Here is a 24,409-nt window from a genome sequence, read left to right on the forward strand (position 1 = left end):
ATTATTCAATTAACCACTTAAGACGTTTTCATTAACAATACATTAAAAATTAAATAACCAAATAATTAAATTCATTTTTTAAATAAGAATATAAACTTTTAATTGCCTAAAATGCAGTAACAGAGTTCCTTTAGTGAATGTTTGATTATATGTAGCAAAAGATGCATCAGCAGAAAAAAAACACGTCTAACATCAACTTGAATCGCTGTTCCTTTTACCTGACTTAATTACAGCTCAGTCAGTATGTCGTTCTTCCAGAAAATGGGCTTCATTTTGAGTCCGTATACTCTAGTAAACGATTAATCCATTGCTAAATTAGTTGACAATTATTTCAATTAATCATTTCAATTCTAATTAGTATTACTATTTTTGGCATAAACTATGTCTTGGTTTAAACTTAGAGAAGAATTATGGGTAAAATTAGCTGCCATAACAGAAAGGATAAAACGTGAGTTAATGAAACTATTTTGGAAGCGTTGATGTTAGTGTTCAGAAAAAAAACAAGCTTTGTAAACACATTTAATTTGCATTTGCCTATTTGTTTTTATGCACTTTGCAAAGTTCTAACTTTCTGTGTTGTGGGTGTTTATTTTAGTTTTTTTTTTTTTTTTTTTACATAATTTGAACCAGGCAAAGCTAAAACTACTTGATAAATTTTGCTTAGAACATTTTTTATATATACATTAAATGCAAAATATATAAATATATTTTATACAGTTTTTTTTAAGTTACTGCTCTGAGTGTGTTGTTCTTCCAGCAAATTACCTTTTTTCTGAGCCCAGTTAACAATTAATCAATTAGCAAATTACTTGATGATTATTTAAATAATCAATTAATCATGATTAATCATTTCTCCCCTCGTTCAAAGCAAAAGGTTTCAGTTTGAACACAAGAAAGTCCTGCTTTCATCCTGAACCTTCAAACTGCAGATATTTCTTCACCTCAGCAGCTTTTCTGCAGCGCGGAGACTTTTTTCTTGCAGTGAAACCGTTCTGAAGTCGTTTCAGTGAGGACATCTGCAGAAGGACGGCGATGTTCCTCCACTAAAAAAAACCCCGTCTCCGTCCTCTCAAGGCAGAAAATAACTCACTCCACTCTTAAATTCAGCGGTCATCTGGCAACAACCCAAACCCCACGCAGCCCACAGCAGCTGTTGCTAGGTTACCCTGCTGGCAGGTTGCTAGGTTACAGTGTTGGGAGATAACTGTAGCTGTGCAGAGGACTTCTGCAGAGCTGAAGGTTTGAGAGGCTGATGTGGACGGTGGGTCATGGAGGATGATGGGTAAAAATATCGCAGTGATTCAGACACAGAGACGATTCTGTAACGTTTTAAAGCTTTGAGCAGAAGAAAAGTTTAAAACCTTCTTTTGTTTTGCTTTTTGGATCATTTTTGAGCCCAGATCAGGTGTCCTAACCCGATCCCTTAAAGCTGCTACCTAGATTTTTCTGTAAAATCAGTCAAATTGCCTCAGATGTATCTCGTGGACAATAGGATAACATGACATGGTCAATTTTTAAATTTGCTTTGCTGTTTTGTTGTAAATTACTATTCAAACGGTACCAAAAACCTCACATGGCTCTGATGACATCACAGAAGGCAGTGCTAGCCAAAGCTTTCTTTATTAAAATTGAAAATGGAAAAATAATTTCCAATTGATTCTGTTTTTCCCTGCACAATAAGAAACTCAATATGAAGTATCGTTATTCAAATAAAATTTTTAAGTACAAAACTGATCTGTCAATCATCATAGATCTGAAACAGAAACGTACACTGCTCTAATTTTTATTTTTTTCTACTTACTTAGCGTAGAGGGTTTTTTTCTGCAACAAGAATAATATGCAGATTATGTTCAATGTGTTTTTCCATTTTTATTGACTGGGTGCCAAGTCTGCTTTTGAGTAAAAGTTTCTGTATGTAATATAATGAAGTTAAAATAAAGTAAAAAATATGATTAAGAACAGACAAATAATTTGTGTTTTAGCTAAAGTTTTCAATTAAAAGAAATATGTACGTGTGGAAAATCTCATCCTTAAAAATTAAAAGTTAATCTATCTGCATCAACTTCCTGTTGAGGGCCACACAGAATCATTCCACGGCCCACATGAGGCACATGAGCCGCACTGTGGACACCCCTGATCTTTTCTGAGTTTTTCTTATGCTTTATTATTATTTTTTTTTTTGCCTGTGTTTTGTTCAATTTGACTGAAATGAGTAAATAAGGTTTGGAGTCATTTAATCTGCTCTGAATATGTGACTAATTTTTAGCCAACCAAAGACAATTTAGCTAAAAATAGAGAAAAGACGTTTCTGCCGTCAGTTTAAACAGCTCAAAAAGTAAAAACTAACAAACTGAGAATGAAAAATATTTAAATCTGGTTGAAGTGTTGATCCAAATCCTTGTAAATGCTGATGTATTTTCTTTTGGACAGCAAATAAAAGATTCAGATTTTTTATATTTTTCCTTGAGCTGAATGTAAAAAGTGTTTGTGTCCAGCGGGTTGGTCGGTGTGCAGGTGGGTGGGTTCTACCTGCAGGCTGCCTCTGGGGCAGTACTCTGTGATGATGCACATGTTCGGCGGGTCGAGGCAGGCTCCAATAAAACGAGTCAGATGTTCGTTATGAACGTCTCGCATCTGCAGAAGACAAGAGACTGAAATCACATCAAAGCCGCCTGGAACCAGGACAGTTTAAAAATAGAGCGGATCCTTACGTGCTTGAGCTCGAACAGAACCTTCCTCGTCAGCTCGATGCGCTTCTTGTTGATATATTTGATGGCAGCCAGATTTCCCTGAGAGGAAGAAAATCCTCGTCTTCATCCCCTCACAGCAGATTTACAGCAGATTTACAGATTAATGTGCTGCGACTCTCACACACCTTGTAGTATCCAGTTTTAGTGTAGATCTGAAAGTTTCCCTCCATGGTCATCAGAGAACCCAAGTTTGATCCTTTCTGGAGAAAAAAATCATAAATATGATCAGGGTAAGTAAAACCTTTCATCTGAAATGACTGAAAGTTATTCAGTCATTTTATGTAAAGGAAGGTTTCAACAATAATGTGCAAAAGAAAAAGAAAAGTTCAAAATTAAGATAATTTAAATATGGCCAAATAAATAAACATAAGAACAATAACAAATAATAATAATACTAGAAATAATAATAATAATAATGAGATTATTTTTTTTTATTTTAATGTCTGTAAAAAGTTTAATATTTTTAAAAGAAAAAAAGAAAAAAATCCTCAAAATGTAAAATAAGTCAATTTAATTTTTATCTTACAACTGTCTGCACAGAAAAACAAACTTTTTTGATTTTTTACTTCAGTTTTGTGCGTTGAAGCATTAAAGCCAGAATAAGATTTTCTTTCTTCAACTGTGAAAATAAAGTCATATGATAATAAGATTTTAATAAAATGAGAATAATGTCATAATAAATATGAGAAAAATGTCAAGTCAAAAGAATGAGAATATTGATAATCTAACTAGAATAAAGTTATAATAATTATGTGAATAAAGTAATATTTTTATGAAAACTACTTTATGAAAAATAATAAAAGATTAAAATGACAAACAATCTAGAGAAGTTATAATTTGTTTTTACACATATTAAAATACTTCAGCATCAGCAGGACTTTGAAATTATTATGCAAATAACAACTTGACTAATTTATGTTTTGAAGGAAGAATGATACGGACCTGCTGCTCATATTTTATTAAAACGACGTTTTTCTTGTAATTAAAAAATATTCTAGTTCTAATGCTCCATCATAGTTTTGCAGGTCGACTTATTTAGGTTCATTTTGTCATTATTGACTGTCTTGCATAAACATTTCAAAATAAAAGCCATATTAAAATAACGTCAGGCAACAGAACGTGCTAAAAGCTTCAGGTGGAACCGCAGTCAGAGGAACCAGAACCCGGACGTTTAGATACTGTAGATGAACACACAGTGACAGTGTTGATGCTGCATTACGGCGCGTTGTACCAGAGACATGGTGAGGCGGCTGCAGGTTCTCCGCAGGGATTTCTCCAGGTTGGTCATCTGGATGTCGTCCCAGGAAACTCTCCACAGCTGGGCCACCAGCTCGTTCTCCAGCTTCAGCTTCCTATCCAACAGACAGGAGGACAGGTGTGTGTGCGTGTGTTTGCAGAGCTGGTGATGTATTAGTGTGTGTTAAAAACAAGGGGAAACACTGAGAGAGGCGACAGGAGAGCTCACCAGAGAGAAGAGACAGAAACGATTTCTGAGGTCAAAACAAGTTCTGATCATTTCAGGGTTGACACTGCTGACTAAGAAAGGCTCATGGTAACCACTAAACGTTGGGATGCGCGCGTAGAAGACGGTTAATTTCCAAAACACAAGAAAAAAAAAAGAAAATATTGACACCAAATTCGCTCAAATTACACAATAATTAATTGAATACACTGCAAAAACACAAAATCTTTCCAGGTATTTTTAGTGCAAATATCTTAGAACACTCTAAATAAAACAAATTTAACTTATAAGTAGCTTTTCAGCAAGATATATGAGCTTGTTTTAATAAAAAAGTACTAGTTTTATTAGCAGATTATTTCACCTAAAACAAAACATTTTTCAAATAAGTTAAATAATCTCCCAGTAAAACTACTTTTTAAAATCAATACTCAGGAATTACTCATAAAAGAAAAGAAACTATTTCTTGCTTAAATAGCAATTTTGTTATATTTGTACTAAGATATTTTCACTAGAAACAAGACAAAAAACTTGTTTTTGCAGTGTATTTATTATTTGTTGCCCTGTAAAACATTTGAGCTGCACTTAGTTGTGTCGACTATCTTCTACACTTTAAGTCAAATAAATTTAGTAAATTTTAGATTTTGAACCTAAATGAGTTTGTGAAAAATAAACTTACAGTAGAAAGTTGTTTTAACTTTTCATCAATTTAGTCAAGAGTTGAATAAACTAGAGTTTTAAAAAAACAGAAAGAAGTAAAAGGCAGGAGTGGGAACTATTTCCCAGAATGCTTAGCGGCATGTTTTTGTATCTGAGATGGAAGTGAGTTACATTGATCTGAGTCTAGTTTGTTAATTATTCTAAAGTAAAATAATTAGTTATTTTAACTTGATATTGTGAGTAAAAGAATAGAGAAATGTGTCTCTTTAACTAGATGAAGGCAGTTTATTTTCTTTTCATTGTGAAATAATTATTTTGTTTAAATTACAGCATGAAGTTAAAACTCACAATTCAAAATGAATGAACTTAAAAAACAATGTTTAGACGACTTGTCTCGTTAAATCAATTTCATGAGCTTTAATTCCTGAGTTAAACACAAACTACATTTCTTGTTGACTTAAATTTTCAAGTTAAACCAACTTCAAAGGTTTTACAGTGTGTTGCTTTAACCTAAGAACTGAGAACCAACCCAGATTTATTGCTTGACATGTTTATTAATGATATTAAACATAAACAGAAGGATAACTAAATACAAACATTATTAGTTTTTTCATACATAAACCATTTTCCTCTGTTTAGAGAAATTAAAGGGGCAAAAATGCACCAAAAATATTTTGTACTTTGTATTATTGTGAATAAAGTAAAATTACGGTAAGTTTATTTGAACTGTAGATGTAGGAAAAAATATCGTATTCAGTTTTTTATGAAGTTTATGAACGTCTCCTTACAGATCCTGAGAGCTTTTAGCTCCAGTACGTCCGTAATAAAAGTGACTGGATGGGTCAAAATCTGAGTAAAGTCAATGTTTTTGTTCGAAAGTGTAAAGTAAGAGATTAGCGTTTAAATACACTCAGTGAAGCCAAAGAATTCAGGTCTAATTTTAACATCCACCAAAGGTATTTTACTATATCAGCCTTCAAAATAAAGGATAACAAAAAGCAGCTGTGCGCTTTTATTTTTAGTAGATTAGAAATCTGGAAAGGAGTCTTTATTGGCAGAACAGTTCATCCAAAACGCTGCTGCCAAAAATCCAAAACCTACAGAAACAGAGTTACTTCATTGGGTTATTTACCCTGAAACTATTTACATTAACAATTTACCAGTATTTTGTTTCTTCAGTGTGATTATTATTATGTTTATTTACTCAATGTTTTAATGCCGGTTTGTTTAATTAAGGTTTCTGTGAAGGTTTTAAGTTACATTCTGCATGAATAAACACTTCTTACAGATGCTAAATGCAGCTAACAGCCTCTCTTCTGATTGGTCGATCTTCTGTCCAATCAGCTTGAGGCTTCATTACTTTGCCAAGGTGAGCTAAATGATACGCATCAATTTCTGCTTTTTAAATCTAATCAGATCGACACAAACTGCACAGAAATAAATCTTTTTTTTTTTTCAATCTCCCAAATTTTATTCCATAATTTTACAAAGCTATATTCACAAGTAAAAAATATTTTTGGTCAAGTTTTGCCCATAAAATCCTTCAAACTAATTCCCACTTCTCTCAAGTATTACAATATTTTAATACTGCAAACTGATGCATACAATTTACCATACAATGCATACAATGTTAACAAAAATATTAATTATCTACCACAAACACACATCAGTGTCAAAGTAATACAGTTACAACAGTAATGTTTCTTTAAGTAAATTGTGTCTCAATCTATTAAGAAAAGTGTATTTAGTATTTCATAAACATGCAGATGAGTTCAGCTTCTAGCAGTTGTATGAAAATTGCTGACATTTTTAAAAAGGTCAGAACAATTTTAGTGTTAAAAAGAAAAACGCTGTGATCTTTTTAAGTCCTGTTTTTTAAATGTTTATTCTCCACCCTCTGACTCGGGGCCTCGCTGTGACCTCTCTATTAATGACAGACAAAAGGAAAGACAGAAAAAAGACAGAGGAGGAGGGAGAAGAGGAAAGAGGATGTGTGAAAAAGAAAGGAAGTGAAAGAGGACAGGAGAGAAAAATACAAAATAAAATGGAGAGAGAGAGAAAGAGAGAGAGAGGGAGAGGTCCTGTGAGAGATTGAACTGCCACAAAAATGTGTTTTTATTTCCGTATCTTTGTGAGAACCAAAGTGAGTTTCTGAGTTTTGTGAACGACGACCTTTAGTAAAGGTCACCATTATAAAGCTCTAATGACAATGTGCAAAAGTGTTTGTTGTTCGGTTTCCAGTCACAGTCAAAGTAAACCTTAAACATTAAAAAAAAAAGAAAAAAACAGAAGTAAAAACCTGTAAATCAGACACTTTGTAAGCCATCAAACCAAAGCAACAAAGATCGACCAGATGGTGGCAGTATAGGCAGCTTGTCTTTACGCCTGTCAGCTCAGTAGAAGAAGCAGAAACTAATCTCAAGAACACCAACAGAAAAATAACTTTATGAGTGAGAAAACTATGTTTTCATTGTGTCTCGTTTTACATTTTGAAAGACTATAAAACTGTATTATACTTTAGTAAAAATACTTTTAGTAATCAACTGATCAGGCTTTTCTTGGGAAATGTTGATTTCTTGTTTTCTTTCAGTTCTGATGTGCCAATTCAGATTTTGATCCATTCTTTTTAGTCATATAACAGGCAAAAAACCCCACAAAAAACATCAATTTCCATAGTAAAGATAGTAATTTAAATCATGTTTTGCATGTTTTTGTATTTCCATTTGCTTAAAAAAAAACTAACAAAAAAATGACCCAAGTGCTTAAAAAACCAAATACAGACACGTTTTTGGCAATAAGTGAATGTTTTTTGTTGCATTGAAAAGAAGCCGTTTTAAAAACTTCCAGAATGTTAAGTCACATTCCACCGCTGCGGCGTTACCTAGCAACCACAGCCAAGCCCAGCCCTGTTACCTAGCAACGCATACAGAATTCCAGCACCTAGCAACCCGGTTTGAGTCAGTTTTTCTTAGATTATAGTCAGTTTTTCTCTCTTATTGGTTTGTTGAGCGTTAGTTCAGCTTCCTCTGCGTTCGTGAGTCTTCCTCCTTCAGTGTCACTACTATTCTTCTCGCCACAGCTGCACCGCATTTCCTGTGATTAGTGTTTCTGGTTCCTTTGTCACCTAACAACCCAGCCTGAGTATTTAAGCTCCTCATTGTTCATAGTTCAGACCTGGACTCTTCTGTTTCTCTGCCTTATCTGAGCTTCAGTCCTCTGGGTGTTGTTCTTTCCAAGCTCAGTCCTATAAGTTTTCTGTTTTCATCATTAAGCTTTTTAAAACGCCTCATTTGAGCGGCTGTTTGCACCTTAACTTCACATTTCACTGGAGCCATTCTGGAGCCTTCACCACAAAGATTTCTCTGTGCCTGATTAACAAAACGAAGAAGGGATTGTTTGGTTCTGCTTCCAGTCTCAGGATTTCACTGACAGCTTGCTCTACCATCTGTCAACGTTTGCTGTTGCTTGCATTTCTTACTTTCAGTGAAGCAAAACACTAAGAGGCATTTTTTAGCATTAACAAAAATACATATTTTAAAAATATATCTTGTTATCTGTAAGATTAATTACGGAAAACAATCACTCAGCAGAGTAGCTGACATATATGTAATGGTTTAAAGGGGCATTATTTTGTCAAATCGACTTTTTTGAGCTTTATATCATGTTAAAATGCTATTCTCTCATCCAAGCATACCTGGAGTGTTTTGATTCTGTCCTAAATGTTTAATAAATCCTTTATTCTCCCCTTTCTGTTAACATCACCCTGAACAATATTAAAGACATAATGGAGAAACTTTGATGTGACAACTTCCTGAAGGCGAAGTGTTGGAAAGAGCAGGAGCTTCTTAAAGAGACAGAGGCCCAATTTCAAGGCATCAAACTAAAAAGTCAAATCACATTTGACATACAGCATCTTTATAACTGAAGTTAACATTGTTACTTGATTGTGATATAAAATGGCACTATGAATGTGCCTCGAAAATATATAATGCTTCCCTTCAACTTTCTGATTCTCATTCTAATCCAGAAAGTTGGTGGTGAAATTATTGGTTGCCAGCTCAGTCAAAAATACAAAAATAAACCATAAAAGTTGTTAAAATTATTCCTGACCAGCTGCTGTATCTTATTGACCCACAATATTTAATGTAGTTTACATTTTCTAAAGGGAAACACAAACTGACACCAGGATCCGCTGAGCCCGTGAGTCTCACCTGTAGATGAAGACGGTGATGGTGACGATGATTATAAAGACGAAGCAGATCACTATGGCAACCATCTGATGCATTGTAATGGTACCTGTGTGGGTGAGAAGGAAAAGCAGCCTGCATCAGCACAGGAAGACGACGCTGTTTGCTTCCAGCATGAAGAAAATGGGAATCTTACTGCGGTTCTGCAGCCACACGATGCTTTCAAGTAGAGCAAGCAGACACTGTTTTAATCTGCTGACATGTCTTTAAATGCAGCTACAGTCATTAAGTACCTGGAAATATATTTACAACTATTTTTAAAGCATTTTGCTTCATTAAGAACAAAAACTTTAAAGGATCTTGTTATTCTATCTGACAGAAGCTGATGGGAGAATTTGTTGAAAGGTGTGGATTAATTACTGCTCTGAGTATGTTGTATTGGCATTGTTTTGAGTCCATATACTCCAGTTAATGATTAATCAATTACTATTTATTATCGATTATTTCAATAATTGATTAATCACAATTTATCTGATTAATCGTTTCAGCTGTACTGAAGAGTTTCGGCTCTTTTGCAAAGAAACCTGAGCAACAAATTGAGTAAATGTGCGAAGCTGGTAGAGAGACAACACTGCAAAAACATAAAATCTTACCAAGGATTTTTGATATAGTTTCTAGTGAAATATCTTACACTTGAAATAAGACAAAACTAACTTAAAAGTAACTTTTCAGTAAGATATCGGAGTTTAAGTAAGTAAGTAAGTAACTCCTTAATATTAATGAAAAAGTAATAGTTCGATTTGCAGATTATTCTACTTCCAACATGGGAAAATATTAAGGAATTACTGACTTAAAATATCTTGCTTAAGGGTTACTTATGTTAGTTTTGTCTTATTTCAACTGTACTAAGATATTTACTGTATAATCTGTACTTGGTTAGATTGTGTGTTTTTGCAGTGAACCCAAAACAATGTTGGTGCTTCTACCAAATTTATGGGGCTCTTTTCAGATTTTTATTCAGAAAACTAACTTTTCCTTTCACTTCTTAGCTATGCTTCACTACTATGTTGGTCTACCACATAAAAATTCAATAAAACCCAATGAAACATGTGGTTAAAGTAAATATTTGTGTCAGATTTCCATGTATGTGTGCTGTTCGTACGTGCAAGGCAGGTCGGGTGGTCGTTCCTGAAGCCGCACTCTGGCATGTCTACGGGTATCTTCCCTCCAGGCCACCGAATATTACTCTTATCCAGCGACTTGCTGCTGCCATAATACACAGACACTACCTGAAAACACACAGCAATGATTAAATTATCATTACTAACCATGATTAGCTGTTCTGGAGCTTTCGTGCATTAGTTTGGCATCATTAAAATAATGTCAGGGTGGAAAGTTGTCAGCAGTTATTGTATGAAAACAGTGCATCAGGGTAATGAATCATTCTGTAAGGAATAATATTCTTAGTGCAAAACATGTTTTTATCATCATTTTGTCAGTGTGCTCAATATCAGCATTGCAAATAACTTCTTTGGCTACAAACAGTGTCTGGTTTTTAAAACTCATACCGCGACCATATTTGGCAGATCACATCGACCCTCATTGCCCCGTTTTTACCTAGAGCAATTAAGATGATTGTATTTGAACGCAGAGAGACCTCATTGTTGATAGAGGAGAAAAACAAAGTAAATGTAGTAGTCTGTTTGTCTGTTACACTCTGAAAGACCATTAACAATGGTCTCCAACTTTATAGGCCTCAGTTAAATAATGTCAAACCAACATAAATCTGGGTGTTGGTGCAGATAAACTGCAAACTGTAAAAACAAACATTGTTGTTTCTATCTAAACTAGACTGGACTCTTATGCAAATTTCACATTTTGAACGTTTTTTTTGTACTTCCATTTGCACTGAAAGAAGGGAAACGGTGCAGTTAACGTTTTATTTCCAGTTAACACATTAACAAGGTGTTTGTTGGGTTAAATTGGTTTGTTCTTGTAAATATAACAGATTACCATACCTTATGTGGAACTTGTTGGAAGAAAAAAATGTGTAAAGTTAGTGATTTATTCTTTAAGTTTGGGTCTCAACTCCTTCTATAAACAACCCAACTGCTTAAAAGAAAACACCCAGACAAGTTAATATTTTTTAATGTCTGGAAAATGAGCCATTTCAAAACCTCCAAGTTTTTAAATTGCCTTCCACAGACCTGTTACCTAGCAACCCCAGCCAGGTCCAGCCCCGTTACCTAGCAACCCCAGCCAGGCCCAGCCCCGTTACCTAGCAACCCAAGCGGAACTTTGGTCAGCTGGTTTTACCAATGGCTGATGGGAAAGGCGAGAGTTTGTTTGCAGCCATTTTTATGTGTGAATGTAAACACTGAGTTTGGGGGCGTGGCCAGCAGCAGCTTTTTTAGATTTAAAGTGACAGATTTAAAACATCTCAATCTGAAAGGAGATCAAAATAGGAAGAACTGAGAAGACTAAAATCTCATTGTCTAAGTACTAAGTGTAGTATAACCCGTAGACCTACGTCTGTTCAACCTTTAATGTTACTCCTACTGAAACTTTCCCAATCTTCAGTCTGTTTTTTAAAGTGATCCATAGTTTATCTGACTTAGGGCTAAAATGCACCTTTTAGTTAATAAGTAACTTGTTTCTTAGGTATTCTGAATGAAAAGGCTAGTCTTCACACACTGCTAGAGCGTGAAGTTCAAAAACTGTTATTACTGTAGCTGAAGTCATTAGTTAGTCTTTACCTTACAGACCCAACAATCCCTCTGATTGTTGTCCTAACAGACCCAGAACTAGTTTGAAATAACTCCTGCTGCCTTTTCCTGACCACAGCTGCAGATTCACGCTTATCCCGGTTTCATAAATCACTGTGAAGGCCTCATCTGAAATTTTACCTGAAACTCTCCAGACTCTGGATCCGTCATGTCCCACACGGCAAAGTCCGTCTCTCTGTCTCCAACCTTGTCCATCTTCACCTCTCCCGACACGCCTGTAGAGAAATCACACATTATCTGAGTTAATTTAATAAAAAGTCCTCTTTCTTCTCTGCCTTGTTTGTTTACTTTTTCTCCTGAACATATTTTATAATTGATAACAGTTATTTGTGTTGTTTTAAATGAAAAAAAAAAAATAAAAAAAATACAACGCAGAGAGTGATTGAAAACAGTTGTTGCTTTCGTTGATTAAAGTCCAACAAACTGACAAAAGCCAAGAATGTGACTGAAAGAATTATGAGGAGGAGGAGACTCAGCTTTCAGCTGAGAGGGTGGGAAGAGTCACAGCATCCACAAAAAAGAGTGAAAAAGTCCAGATTTGGAGCTCAGCATCTCAAAAACAGACTGGTATTTAAATGAACTGGATTCCAGATGTTCCACTTCTTCTGCTCATGTTTTCTGATTACGTTCAGCTGCAAACTGAGAGCAAATCCACACCTGGCCTGAAACCTGATGTCAGTGTTTTAGTGTGAGAACTTTTTCACACCATCCAGACCAGTAAAGCTGAACGCTCGATCGTTTACCTTTTCTGGAAAGCAGTGGGAGGAGAAGGAGTGGCGCAAAGCGGGAATTCAAACATACTGGTGACATTAAGGGTTGTTGCTGCTCCAGACACGAGAAATTATTGTGATAAATGATAACATCGTCATTTTGAGATTATTTTCAACTAATCTGGTGATAAAAATGTAGTGGATTATTAATGCAAGCACTCAAAAATAAAAAAAGTTAAACTTCTAAGATTTAAAAGAAAAAATGTATATCCTAGTCCACATATGTTTTTATTTATTACATTTATAGATTATTTTTAGCTTAACATATTTGTATGTGCATGCTTGTTATTTATTTATTTATTTACATTCAGTCAAATTGAATTACTACATCACTCTTAGATCTATCTATCTATCTATCTATCTATCTATCTATCTATCTATCTATCTATCTATATCTTAAATGCAAAATGTATATATCTGTTTTGAAGTTTTTATTTACTTACTGATCTGAGTCTGTATACTTCAATTAACAATCCATTGATAGCTAAATTAGTTGATTATTTTATCCTGACTCATAGTTTAAGTATCAGGAGTCTGAAAGCCTTCGTGTTTTGTTCTCATTTAATCTTGAATAGAGACCAGAGCATGACGTGTTTCTTTTTCAGCACTTTTCGCCTGCTTCATGTTGTCAGACAGATTCTTTTTCAGTGATTTTTTTGTTTTACAGGTCTGACAGTGACCAGAAATACATTGCTGTTGCCCGTCAGAGCTCCCTCTACTGCCAACTACTGGAGTCGCCTTGCTACTCCTGTCCAGTTCGTCCTGAATTCAACCAGCATCGCTCTCTCCTCCTCTGACGCACATCGCCGGTGATTGATGGGCGCTGACTTAGTTTCAGTGTGTGTTGGTGGATAAAAGCAGTTCAATCTAATAAAAAGCAAGCAGAGCGGCCTGTTTATCAGCGCCATCAACACGCTGAAAGTCACACTGAAATGACAAGGGTGTGTTTTCATGGATCCGAGTGTCTGAGTTCTCAGTGTGATCCTGGTTTTGATTATATTACAGTTTAGGTATAAATTTAGCTACTATATATGGGGGAAATTAAATGAGCTTTTGATGCAGTTAGGGTAAATACTAGTATCAGTTTCCTTATGTAAAAGCTGTAAATATAGGCATCTATAGGTCAAAGGTGACCTATTACGCTTCCTTGAACAGGTTAGAATAGGTCATTACACTTTTTTCCATCAAATCCTTCTTAGATAATGATATTTTAATCTGCTCTGGTCTGCTTATTTATTTAGACATGTTGCAATGTGACGTCACGCAGGCAACATCTCCCAGATGGAGGGCAAAAACCGCTCACAGACGATGATTACCATTGGTTTTACCTGTCCAGTTGTCAGCATAACGCACTGAATCTTTAACATAAGCCTGATGTGTAAAGGAAAAAGAATGCAGTGCTTTGCTATTAATTGTCAACTTTAGGACAATGAGATAACAAGGTCCGAGGGTAAAACACTTCACAGGCTAGGCTTTAATAAAAAACAAATAGCGAGGGGATCAGTAATGCTAGATTGACAACCTTCACATGTAGATGTGCTGCGGGATTCTGTGTTCATGTTCAATTAAAGAAAAAAAGGCGATTCACACACCAACTCTGACAGCAGAGCTGTGTTTAAATTAGCTAATCAGCCACTGCTGTGTCCAGACAATCACTTATTAACAACAGCAAAATAAACACCAAGCCTGGTGTGGGAAATGTTTGCGTGTTTTTTTTGTGTTGATTCCCAATACACTAGTGGAGCTGTTGTCAGTCAGTTGCTACAGCAACGAGTCTGTGTATAGCATAGGGGGCACAGAGAGCGAGAAAAAAGAAGAAAACAAGTGGTTTTGAGTTGTTCTTCAGTAGGTATTCTGCTTTATTTGTCTTTAGCTGTGGCACTAAATTAGTAACACCTACATCTCCAGGTTTCATTTATCGTTCTACTGCAGCAGCGCAGCGATGGATGGCATCTAAAAGAAGAACCTGGGTTGCTAGATGAAGGGCATGTCTGCCGATTTGTGATGCTACATTACAGAAGCTTTTGAAATAAGTCATCAAAAAACATGAACTTGTTGTCAGAAACCAACTGGGTGGGTTTTTAAACCGTTGGTCTGTTTTAAGGAGGAGCTGAGACCCAAATGGAAGCAGAAAAACATGCAAAATATGAATTTTACACAACAGACCCCCTGTAATTTACTCATCATATTCATGGATATCATGAATTTTAGGCTTGAACTTATTTGAATCCACACAGTCAAAATTGATCCTACTGGCTCAAATATGTACATACAGCTCTATGAAAGTTCCCCGTCAATCACATGGGTTTTTGTATCAATCAAGTTTTGTCCATAAGGCTGACTGGAGTTTGACCTTTGTAATTGTTGGTTTGTAGTTAATCTAAACAGGTTGGTTTGCTGGTTTTAAAGATGGCTCATTCAGTCACTTCCTGAAGCGTAAACTATGAAACCAAGCAGATTATTTCTCGTCTTCATGCAGGTCTCCTCACGGCGGCTGCATCAACAGATTCATGATCACAGGCATAAATAATGACGCAGTGATCAGATTAGCGCTTCTGTCCAGCTGAGACCGTCTGCCTGTCTGGTTCTTCCCATGATGCATCGTCACTTTCTGGGGACGTTTCTCACACACCTGGACCCACTTCCTCCAGTCCTGCATCGCTTTGCGTTTCTTATTTTGTGCTGTTTTGTCTCTTCTTGCCTCGTCTTTATTCTTGAGGTATTTTATTTTGTTTGAACTATTAACAAGTTCAAAGTGACTCTTTCTCCCTCTGGATCCAGATCTGTTCTGCCTCTTTAAGTCGGACAGAAACCTCGTCTACTTTCATATACTAAACTATTTTTCCTCAATGATTGGATGCAATCAGCTGGGCTTCTTGGACAACTTGTACTGGTACCAATTGTACTTTATTATAACTAAAACTGACGATATGATTAGACTGTACTGGGCTGAACTCGCTGTATAAAAGCCTCTTAGTTATTGACCTCACATTTGTCTAACATGTTCTGTCCAATGAGTTTCTAAAATAAAAGGAATAAAGAAAAATAAAAGGAATAAAGAAAATACACAAACAGAAAAAACATCTGAATTTTCAGAACATGTCTATTTTGTATGGGAGGTCATAAGGGACTAAATTAAATAAATACCAATAAACGTGTCATAAAATAAATAAATGTTTAATTTAGTGTTTAGGCATAATTTAATCAACCAATCAAGGTTGTTGAAGTGCTTTACATATTAACACAAAATTACAAAGTTATAAAGAAAATCACATACAGTCAACAATTGAACTAACTTTAAATTTTTATGAGTGACATCACCAAAATCAGACATATCAAATATGTTGGTAAATATTTAATTTATTATGTTTATTTAAGAAACATGTCATACGGTCCTTAAAATGCTAATTTGTAACTGCCAAAGCAGATAATTAGTTATGTATTTAATTATTTAATGCTTCCTGTTCCTGCAGCATCACCATAGGAATAATTTTATCTGTCAAACTAGCCTATCAAAGTTGAGGGGCGGGGCAAGGGTGCTTACCTTTGGGAGGAACCGGAGGCGGGGCTATGGGTTGATGGGCGGGATCAGGGATTGGTGGACAGACAGAATGAATGCCAACTTCGTGTGCCACAAAAATCCTCCATTATGCCTACGGAGGATTAGTTTATGATTTTAGCCTCAAAACATGAGGCCAACACTGATAGGACAGTGTTAGCCTCGCCCTTTCCACACATAGCCCCGCCCACCAACACGTACCCCCGTCCCTCGACTTTAATGGCCATGTTTGACAGATAAAATTATTTTATGGTGCACAGGGTCGCACCTACATATTATTCAGGTGGTTGCGAAAACATAAATAGGCGCCCCCCCTTCCCCCCCACTTCCCGAGACATAGACGCGTGAAAGGCAAAACTCGCTACATTTACCCCGTTATGTGTGCGAGGTGAAGGAGCTTAAGGGCGCTCAAGTGGATGCGAAGACATCATCGGCACGCCGCCCCATCCAGATGGGGTTTTGACGCCCCCTCTGGTGCAGCGCCCCTATGCGTTGCATGCGCTGCATCCACTTTTTGTGCCACTGATGGTGCATTGTCTATTATATGTTTGCATTTTAATCATTTAATGACATACTTAATAAATTGCCTATTAAATAAATTATCAAAATTATTTCAACACGTTTTTCTTTAATTTTGTCACTTTTAGCCCTTCATAATTTTGTCACATTTAATTTTTTTCTGTTTTAGATTTTCTCTGTCTGGTTTGTCTCAGATTGTTAATCTGGTCCATCTCACCGTCTCTGAGTTTGCAGAAACCCAGAGAGGCATCTCAGTGCTTTCCGCTGTGTGAGTCAAGAATGATGAAAGCTCTTATCTGTTTATCTTTTAAATATTTCACAAACTAAAACAGAAGAGTTATTTCTTGAAAGTTTGAATCAACATCTGCATCTGACCGACTGAGGCGTGTTTTATGGACCATAAACTTCAGGTCTGCTGCGATGATAGATCGCAGTCTGTCTCTGCTATTTGTTCAGCAGTTTTTCTTTCTCTGTTTAGTTTTGTGGTGAAGCAAGAAGAAGTTATTTCAGTTCCAAGGTCCAAATTCAACAAACGCTATCTGCTGCTTTTTAGGTTTTGAGGAAGAAAAAAAAAGTTTGATAAAATCTCAACAGAAGAGACAAACGCAAACAAAGGGGAGGAGATCAGGGGAAACATTTCTGATAATATTTAATCCCAGAATTGTCGTCTAGGTTATTTTTGATTTAAACTGGATCAAACAAATAAGTTTAAAGCAAAACTGACAAACAGTTATCTCACTCCTTCCTGGGAAAACCAGCTGGGTGTGGTGTCAGTGCAGGAATTTGGGGCTCCATTGTTAGAAAAACTTTCCATAATAATAGATTTTATGAAATTAGGAAATGCATTTTCTTTGGGGGATTCATTTTAAAATGACCCATTTACATCTGGGTATTACACAAGGAGAACAAAACATCCTAGTATGAACATTCCTGTGCTTTTATGTTTTAATATGAAGATACTCTGTATTTGTCTTTAGCCCACCTTACTCCGACGCCCTCTAATAAAAACCATTGGAACCAGTTTTCCCTAGAAATCACTCAACCATCTAAAGCAGTGGTGTCCAAACTTTTTCTGGGAGCCAAAACTGGACAATTTAAACAACTGGCGGACCACAAAATCCATCATATTAAAACTGCAAAAATTATCTTATACTGATAAGATAATTTTCACTGATAAGATAATTTGTTGAGTATTGTCTACTCAACAAAAACTACATTTCTATGACATAAAAAATCTAAAACATAAAAAGGTCCTTGGTCTTTTGCCATATTCAAAGAAAAACAGACAATTTCCACATTTTTGGGTCATCAGTTGTTTTCTAGTTTGTTGGCCAAGTTTTTACTACTCTTGACTTCTGGTCAAGGGCCAAAAAACATCATTTCAAGGGCCACAAATGACCCCCAGGCCACATTTTTGACACATCTAATCTAAAGTAATGTCTAAAAACGTTTATTTGTTTTCGGGTCAGGCAAGATCTTAAGTGATAGCTACAGATTTTTAACTGCTTTTGTTCCAAATTGAATCAACTTATTTCCATATAAAGTATGTATCTTAGTGAGGAATGCAAACCAAAACACATTCGCTCAGCATTTTACTCCATTAAAGGTGTTTACAGACAGATCCTATAGAGTATGGCTGTAAATATATGAGACGCAAACCGAAATGCAAAAAACCCCCAAACAGGTTAATACTATAAATATTGTTACATCTTACAGCTTGGGTTGCTAGGTAACAGGCAGGACTCCAATGAGGTTGCTAGGTAACAGCAGTGCCCATCAATTGTGACTTAACAATCATGAGAGTTTTGAAACGGCTTCATTTCCAGACACCAAAAAACCTTAACTGTGTTTTTTAAGCTATTAGCTTGTTTTTCGAAGCAAGACAAAACATCTGAAATGCAAATTTTGCATAAAAAGACCCCTTTAAAACTTTCTTGTGTCATATGTTGAGACATAATAAATCAATGTAGAGTTGCTACAAAATAAATATCAGGAATGAGAGTTGAAACAATTCCTCCTTGCTACTGAGTATGCTAATGTTAGCATTAGCATGTTTTATTAAAGCTTAAACTGTCTTCACAACCAAATCAGTCACCTACTTGACAATTTATTATCTGGACTTAGGCACAGGTTTTTGCTAATACTTTACATTATTTAAATGTTTCTAAAACTTGACTTGAAATAAAAAAATAAACCTGATTAATGAAAGGAAATTTTCCCCCAGGAGGATTCAGCTCAATTATATTTAGTTTAAGGTAAAGTGTCAACAACACACACACACACACACACACGCACACACACATACACACACACCCTCCGTTTTCCTGTGTCAACACTGTCAGCAGTAAAATTAGGCGAAAATTTTTCTCTTTGTTTTTACACTTGCAAACTGTTTCCTGAAGCTGTTAGGGACTCTGAAAAATGACTGACGACTTCCTGTGTGTGCTAACAATGTAAGGCGTTCAGCCTTGACAATATACCGCGGACCGACTCTGAACTCCAGAACCTGGGTCTGCCTGACATTGCAGGTTCTCCAGAATGACCCACAAAACAACCCTCAAATCTCTGCACGCTTCTGACCAGGCAGAACAGAGAAAAGTGAAACTTTCCCTTTAAATTCCTTGCTGTGTGACTTTCCTGGCCTGGCTGTTGGTTTGGGCCTAAGACTTCCTGTTCCCAGTGTCGCTGCCAGCTGGTACAAATTTGCGCCGCAGCTCTGCGCTAACACGCCAGCTCCCCGCTGACACACATCACAGCCGTGAGAATGTGAGCGTCCGTCAGGCTCAGATTCCCAGGCTGACCTCCGCGGCGCTCCGGGGCTCCTGATAGGTCTTGAGGCTCGTTGGTTAATCGACTGCATGATTGATTGGTGGCAGAGAAACGCTGGTTTCTCTCAGGGCGCATTGAGCCAACTTCAGGCTTTACAGGCTCTGATTTACACCAGTAAAAATACCAAATAACTGGCAATTTTATCATGACTTCATAGAGCGTTAGCTTATGATTAAAATGTTTTAATAGATGGTCAAAGGCTTTTTCAAATTAACATGTTTTCTAATAAAGAACAGTGTGATTTTTTACTTGATTATTGAATCTTGCAATTACACGCACTTAATATAATTTTTATAATGTTTTTCAATGCAAAAACACAAAATCTTACACTGTGGTTGCTAGGTGACGGACAGAGTTCCACTGTGGTTGCTAGGTGACGGACAGAGTTCCACTGTGGTTGCTAGGTAACGGACAGAGTTCCACTGTGGTTGCTAGGTGACGGACAGAGTTCCACTGTGGTTGCTAGGTAACGGACAGAGTTCCACTGTGGTTGCTAGGTGACGTTTGGGCTTTGCTGGGGTTAGGTCAAAGTGCAGTGTCCGCTGATTTGTGACGTTACATACAACAGGTTTTTGAAACGGGTAATTTCCAGACACCAAAAAACATGAACTTACTGCCAAAAAACAACTGGGTGTTTTTAAAAGCGCCTAGTCTGTTCTTAGTAGCAGCAGAAACACAAATGGAAGAACAAAAATAAGCAAAATGTGAATTTTTCATAATAGATCCCCTTTAACATGCATTAATGCCTTCAGTCTTCCTTATCTCTGCTCTGTTTGCTTAACACTACACGAAAGCTCTGTGATGGTGTTAAAATTCATATTTTTATCTTGACTGAAGCATTTTATGTCCGCAGAACAAACAGTTAATTAAACATGTGTTTTTGCTGTTACTGAGTGAGCAGATTTACTGTGAAATCGAAGGCGTGTTTTGTTGGTAACACTCCGGTGAAGTGCAGCTGCATTTTAACACAAAGCTGAAAATGAGATGGATATTTCTGCGCTGCGGTTTTCTGATTAATAACACACATTTTCAAAGCAGACGGTTCTCATCCAACGCTGCGCTCTGATTGGTTCACCACCGACAGCCCATTCCTATCTGAGCGCCAGGCCTGTCCAGAACAGGAGAAGAATCACCTGAGAAGCTCCTGTTCCACATCCTGCGTGTCACCAGATCTCCTTTGGGTCTCTGGATGGGTCCCGGTCCCGACGCCTGCTGGCTCAGAGTCTCGTTCAGAGCCTGAGCGTACAGCATCACGCCGTCGTAGAAATCTGCCGCTATCAGGTTGTACTGACAGGGAAACACAGACGCGTCACGTCAACAGGAAATGTCTGCCTGACGTCATCCTGCCACGATGGATGTACTTACCAGAGAGTCTTCGATGGTGAAGTTGAAACTTTCTTTTGCGTCTCTTTTCAGATCTTCAACAAACTTGAAATATTCTTGGTTCTGAGGCTCCATGTAGGTCAGCACCTTCACACTCTGACAGGAGACGGTAAAAACAGTGAATTCACCTGTAAGACTGAACTTCTTCAGAGAAACGAGCAGAGTGACCTCTCACCCTGAAGGCCATTTTGGCTGCGTGGTCGTCCTCGTCTCCTCGGTACCAGGGCCTGGCGGCAGAGTTGGGAAGTAATGAGTTACATTTACTCAATTACATTTACTTCAGTAAACTTTCTTATTAAATCTACTTTTTGGAGTATTTTTACTGCGTATTTTTGCTTGACTAAATTTATTCTGACGTATGGCTTCCAGAAAACTCATTTTCATTTTGGGCCAAATCAAGATCATAAATGCTCTTAAAGGGCCAGAATGTACTGATAAAACCAGCCAGCAAACTGCTAAAAATAGTAATGAATTCTTAAAGTTAAATAATATTTAACATCTTTTCAGTGCCACCAGAATTTCACGATTGTTTTTGTGATTATTTGCAATAAAAATCAAAGTGTTTGTTGTACCAATTTGGAAATATTTGCACTTATTTATGATGGTAAATGCGACTTTTTATCACTTGCTGTATAGGTCATGGGCCATAATCTGACATCATTTAAAGCTGAGGCAGATGTTTAGTACAAGTAAGAAAGTTTTTGACAATTTTTGAGAAAAATCTGCAATAAACTGCCAGTTAAGTGCTGGCGCAAAAAAGTGTGGGGATTTGTTGATTTTGTGTGAATTTCCACAATAATTCGCAAGAAACTGGAAGGACTGATTGATATAATATGGCAGTAAACAGGTAAAAACTGCATTGATTTGATTGATAACATAACACTTAAGCACACTTACTGTTTAGTCTAGAATCTAGAGGGCCACATAAAAAAACTGTGGCGGGCCAGATTTGGCCCACGGGCCTCGAGTTTGACACGTGTCTTAGTGGACAGAAAATTTCTGGATTTTCTACCAATTGAAAGAGGAACAAACATGTTTTAACCAAAAATTCAAATAGGTTTAACAAAAACCAGTAGTTTTTGATAAATTTCCATAAGTTTTTTGTTGAAAGAAACTTATTGTAAAAATTTTCTTTTGCCTGATTTTCTTTTTTGCTAGTTAAATGAATTATTGTCCTTTTCATCCTTAAAATATCAAAATTTCCACTTAACTGTATATTTTGGTCCGTCTGATGATGTAATTTTTAAATATTAAATGATTGATAATTTGATCAGTTACTTTTTAATCTTACTTGAGTATTTTCTACCCACCTCTGCAAGTCGTTTTGTCCGCCACTCAGACTCTCAGCAAAAAGGTCAATGAAGAGGAAGACAAAGTCCTCCAGGTCCACCCGGTCCTTCCAGAACTGGACCATCAGGTTCCGTAAGATGTCCCGCGGACAGCAGACGTACACCACTGCCAGAGACAGGAGACCGACTTCATTACAACAAGCAGAGGGCAGATTATTTTTATTATGAAGGAAACAAACAGAAACCAGCAAAGAGACGTTGATGCTTTATGGGAGAAAACCAACCTGGAAACATTTGATTTTTCATTTTCACTGCAAAAACCCAAAATCTCACCAAATATTTTGTCTAGTTCTGAGTGTAAATACATTAGAACACTTTAAATAAGACAAAACTAACTTACAATTAACTTTTCAGAAAGATGTAGGAGTTAGTTTTTAAAATAATTCTTTAATATTAACAAAACAGAGCTGGATCCACTGGCATGTTATTATGATGCAATATTAAGATCAGGTAAGGAAAAAAATAAGAATTAAAAAATAAATTATGAGAATAAAAACATAATATTACAAGAATAAAGTTGTAATATTACGAGATTTGAGTTGAGTTGATTTTGACTTTACTGAATGTAATAAAAGAATAAATAAATAAAATAAATTTAAAACAAAAGCAAACAAAAGAAGAACAGCAGTAAAGTATATTTACACGTTCAAATGAGGGGGTAAAGTTATAAATATATTTTTACACTCATTTACAGCATCATCCAATAAAGAGAAGAAAGTCATAGCAGCAGACACAGTCGCTAATAATTTCAAAGTCCTGCTATTGATAATAATTTGATGTTGATGAGTTAACAGATTATTTCCTTATTTGTAAAACAAATATCAAAATATAACTTCACAAGATGCTCAACATTCCTCATTTTGGTGATTTTATACATTATTCCCCTTTATAACATGGGAAAATGTCTAATTGGTGAAATAATCAATATTTAAAACTGGAACTTTAAAAAAAAATCAATTTTAATGAATTATTTATGCAAAGCAAACTCCTATATTTTGGTAAAAGTTGTCTGTTTTGTCTTATTTTAAGTGTACTAAGATCTCTGCACTACAAACAGACCAGTAATGCTTGGTAGGATTTTGTGTTTTTGCAGTGTTTTGTTTCTTTTAATCATCTTCAACGTTAAACTCGACTATGTCTGCATGTACTTGTTGCTGAATCCTTGAAGCTGGATTTGACTCAACTTTCTGTCCTTTTGTGTCTTTTGATTTGGGTCTTTGTTTATCTCCTTAATGTGACTTTTATTTGTCACGGCCACTTTAACTCCTTTAGCTTTTGGAAGAGGTTGTGTTCGTACGTTAAATGCGACTCTCTCTCTCTCTCTCTGTGATGATTTTGCTGTTTTCTTCCACTCTGAAGCCGCTCTGATCTCGTTTGGTCGTTTTCTCACATTGCACTCGTCTAACGTCATTGTGCCATTCTCAGAGTGCTTCAGGGTCCAGTTGGACTCCAGCAGATTGTGAACCAGGCACGGCTCAGGGCTCGTGACCTCAGCTCTCCGTTTCCATGGCGATAATCAAAGAACCCCCTCTAACGAGCTCAGCGGCTAGACAGGACACACTCGTTAGGATCGTTATGAACAGTACTTCGGCAAAGGTGTCAACTCAGCCCTCGAGACAACAGAAATACTGAAATCAAATGCGTGTTGAGAGGAGCTAGTCGGATTATTTTCACAGATAATCTCAGTTTGTTCAGCAACAGGATGCAGGCTTGGGAATGTGACGTGTGAAACCTGAGTGTTCTTGGGCCAGATTCTTGTTCTTTTGTCCTCCATGTTTCTGCTTTCCTAATTTTTTTTAAAGCATATTGTGCAATTTATGTTGTCATAGCAACAGAGCTGAAGAAAAAACTGTTGTTTAAAAGGGATCTATTCTTCAAAATTATAATTTTGCATGTTTTTGTACTTACATTCGTGTCCCTACTGCTACTAGAAGCAGCTAAAAGCGCTTAAAAAGAAACGCCCAGACATTTTTTTGGCGATAGTTAATGTTTTTTGGTGTCTGGAAAATGAGCTGTTTCACAGTCACATTCCATGGACAACACGCCGTTACCTAGCAACCCCAGCCCCGTAACCTAGCAACGCAAATGGAGCTGCAGCATGTTTGGTCAGCTGGTTTTACCACCTTATGTGCTGCATAATGGCTGTTGGAAAAGACAA

General features: G+C 36.5%; 1 protein-coding gene across 1 annotated transcript in view; it reads right to left on the minus strand.

Moving 5' to 3' along the window:
• Nucleotides 1-24,409, minus strand: part of npr1a (natriuretic peptide receptor 1a) — a 44,909-nt gene that overhangs the window by 7,767 nt on the left and 12,733 nt on the right. Inside the window, exons 3-13 of the mRNA XM_007566488.2 lie at nt 22,213-22,357; nt 21,078-21,129; nt 20,885-20,998; nt 20,653-20,806; nt 11,963-12,057; nt 10,219-10,345; nt 9,081-9,165; nt 3,982-4,102; nt 2,876-2,950; nt 2,712-2,789; nt 2,530-2,634 (exon numbers count right to left, since the gene is read on the minus strand). Of these exons, the coding sequence (XP_007566550.1) occupies nt 2,530-2,634; nt 2,712-2,789; nt 2,876-2,950; nt 3,982-4,102; nt 9,081-9,165; nt 10,219-10,345; nt 11,963-12,057; nt 20,653-20,806; nt 20,885-20,998; nt 21,078-21,129; nt 22,213-22,357 (1,151 nt within the window). The remainder of the gene's footprint in view (nt 1-2,529; nt 2,635-2,711; nt 2,790-2,875; nt 2,951-3,981; nt 4,103-9,080; nt 9,166-10,218; nt 10,346-11,962; nt 12,058-20,652; nt 20,807-20,884; nt 20,999-21,077; nt 21,130-22,212; nt 22,358-24,409) is intronic.

The sequence above is a fragment of the Poecilia formosa genome, unplaced genomic scaffold (genome assembly GCF_000485575.1).
Source record: "Poecilia formosa unplaced genomic scaffold, Poecilia_formosa-5.1.2 Scaffold192, whole genome shotgun sequence".
Classification (NCBI taxonomy): Eukaryota; Metazoa; Chordata; class Actinopteri; order Cyprinodontiformes; family Poeciliidae; genus Poecilia; species Poecilia formosa.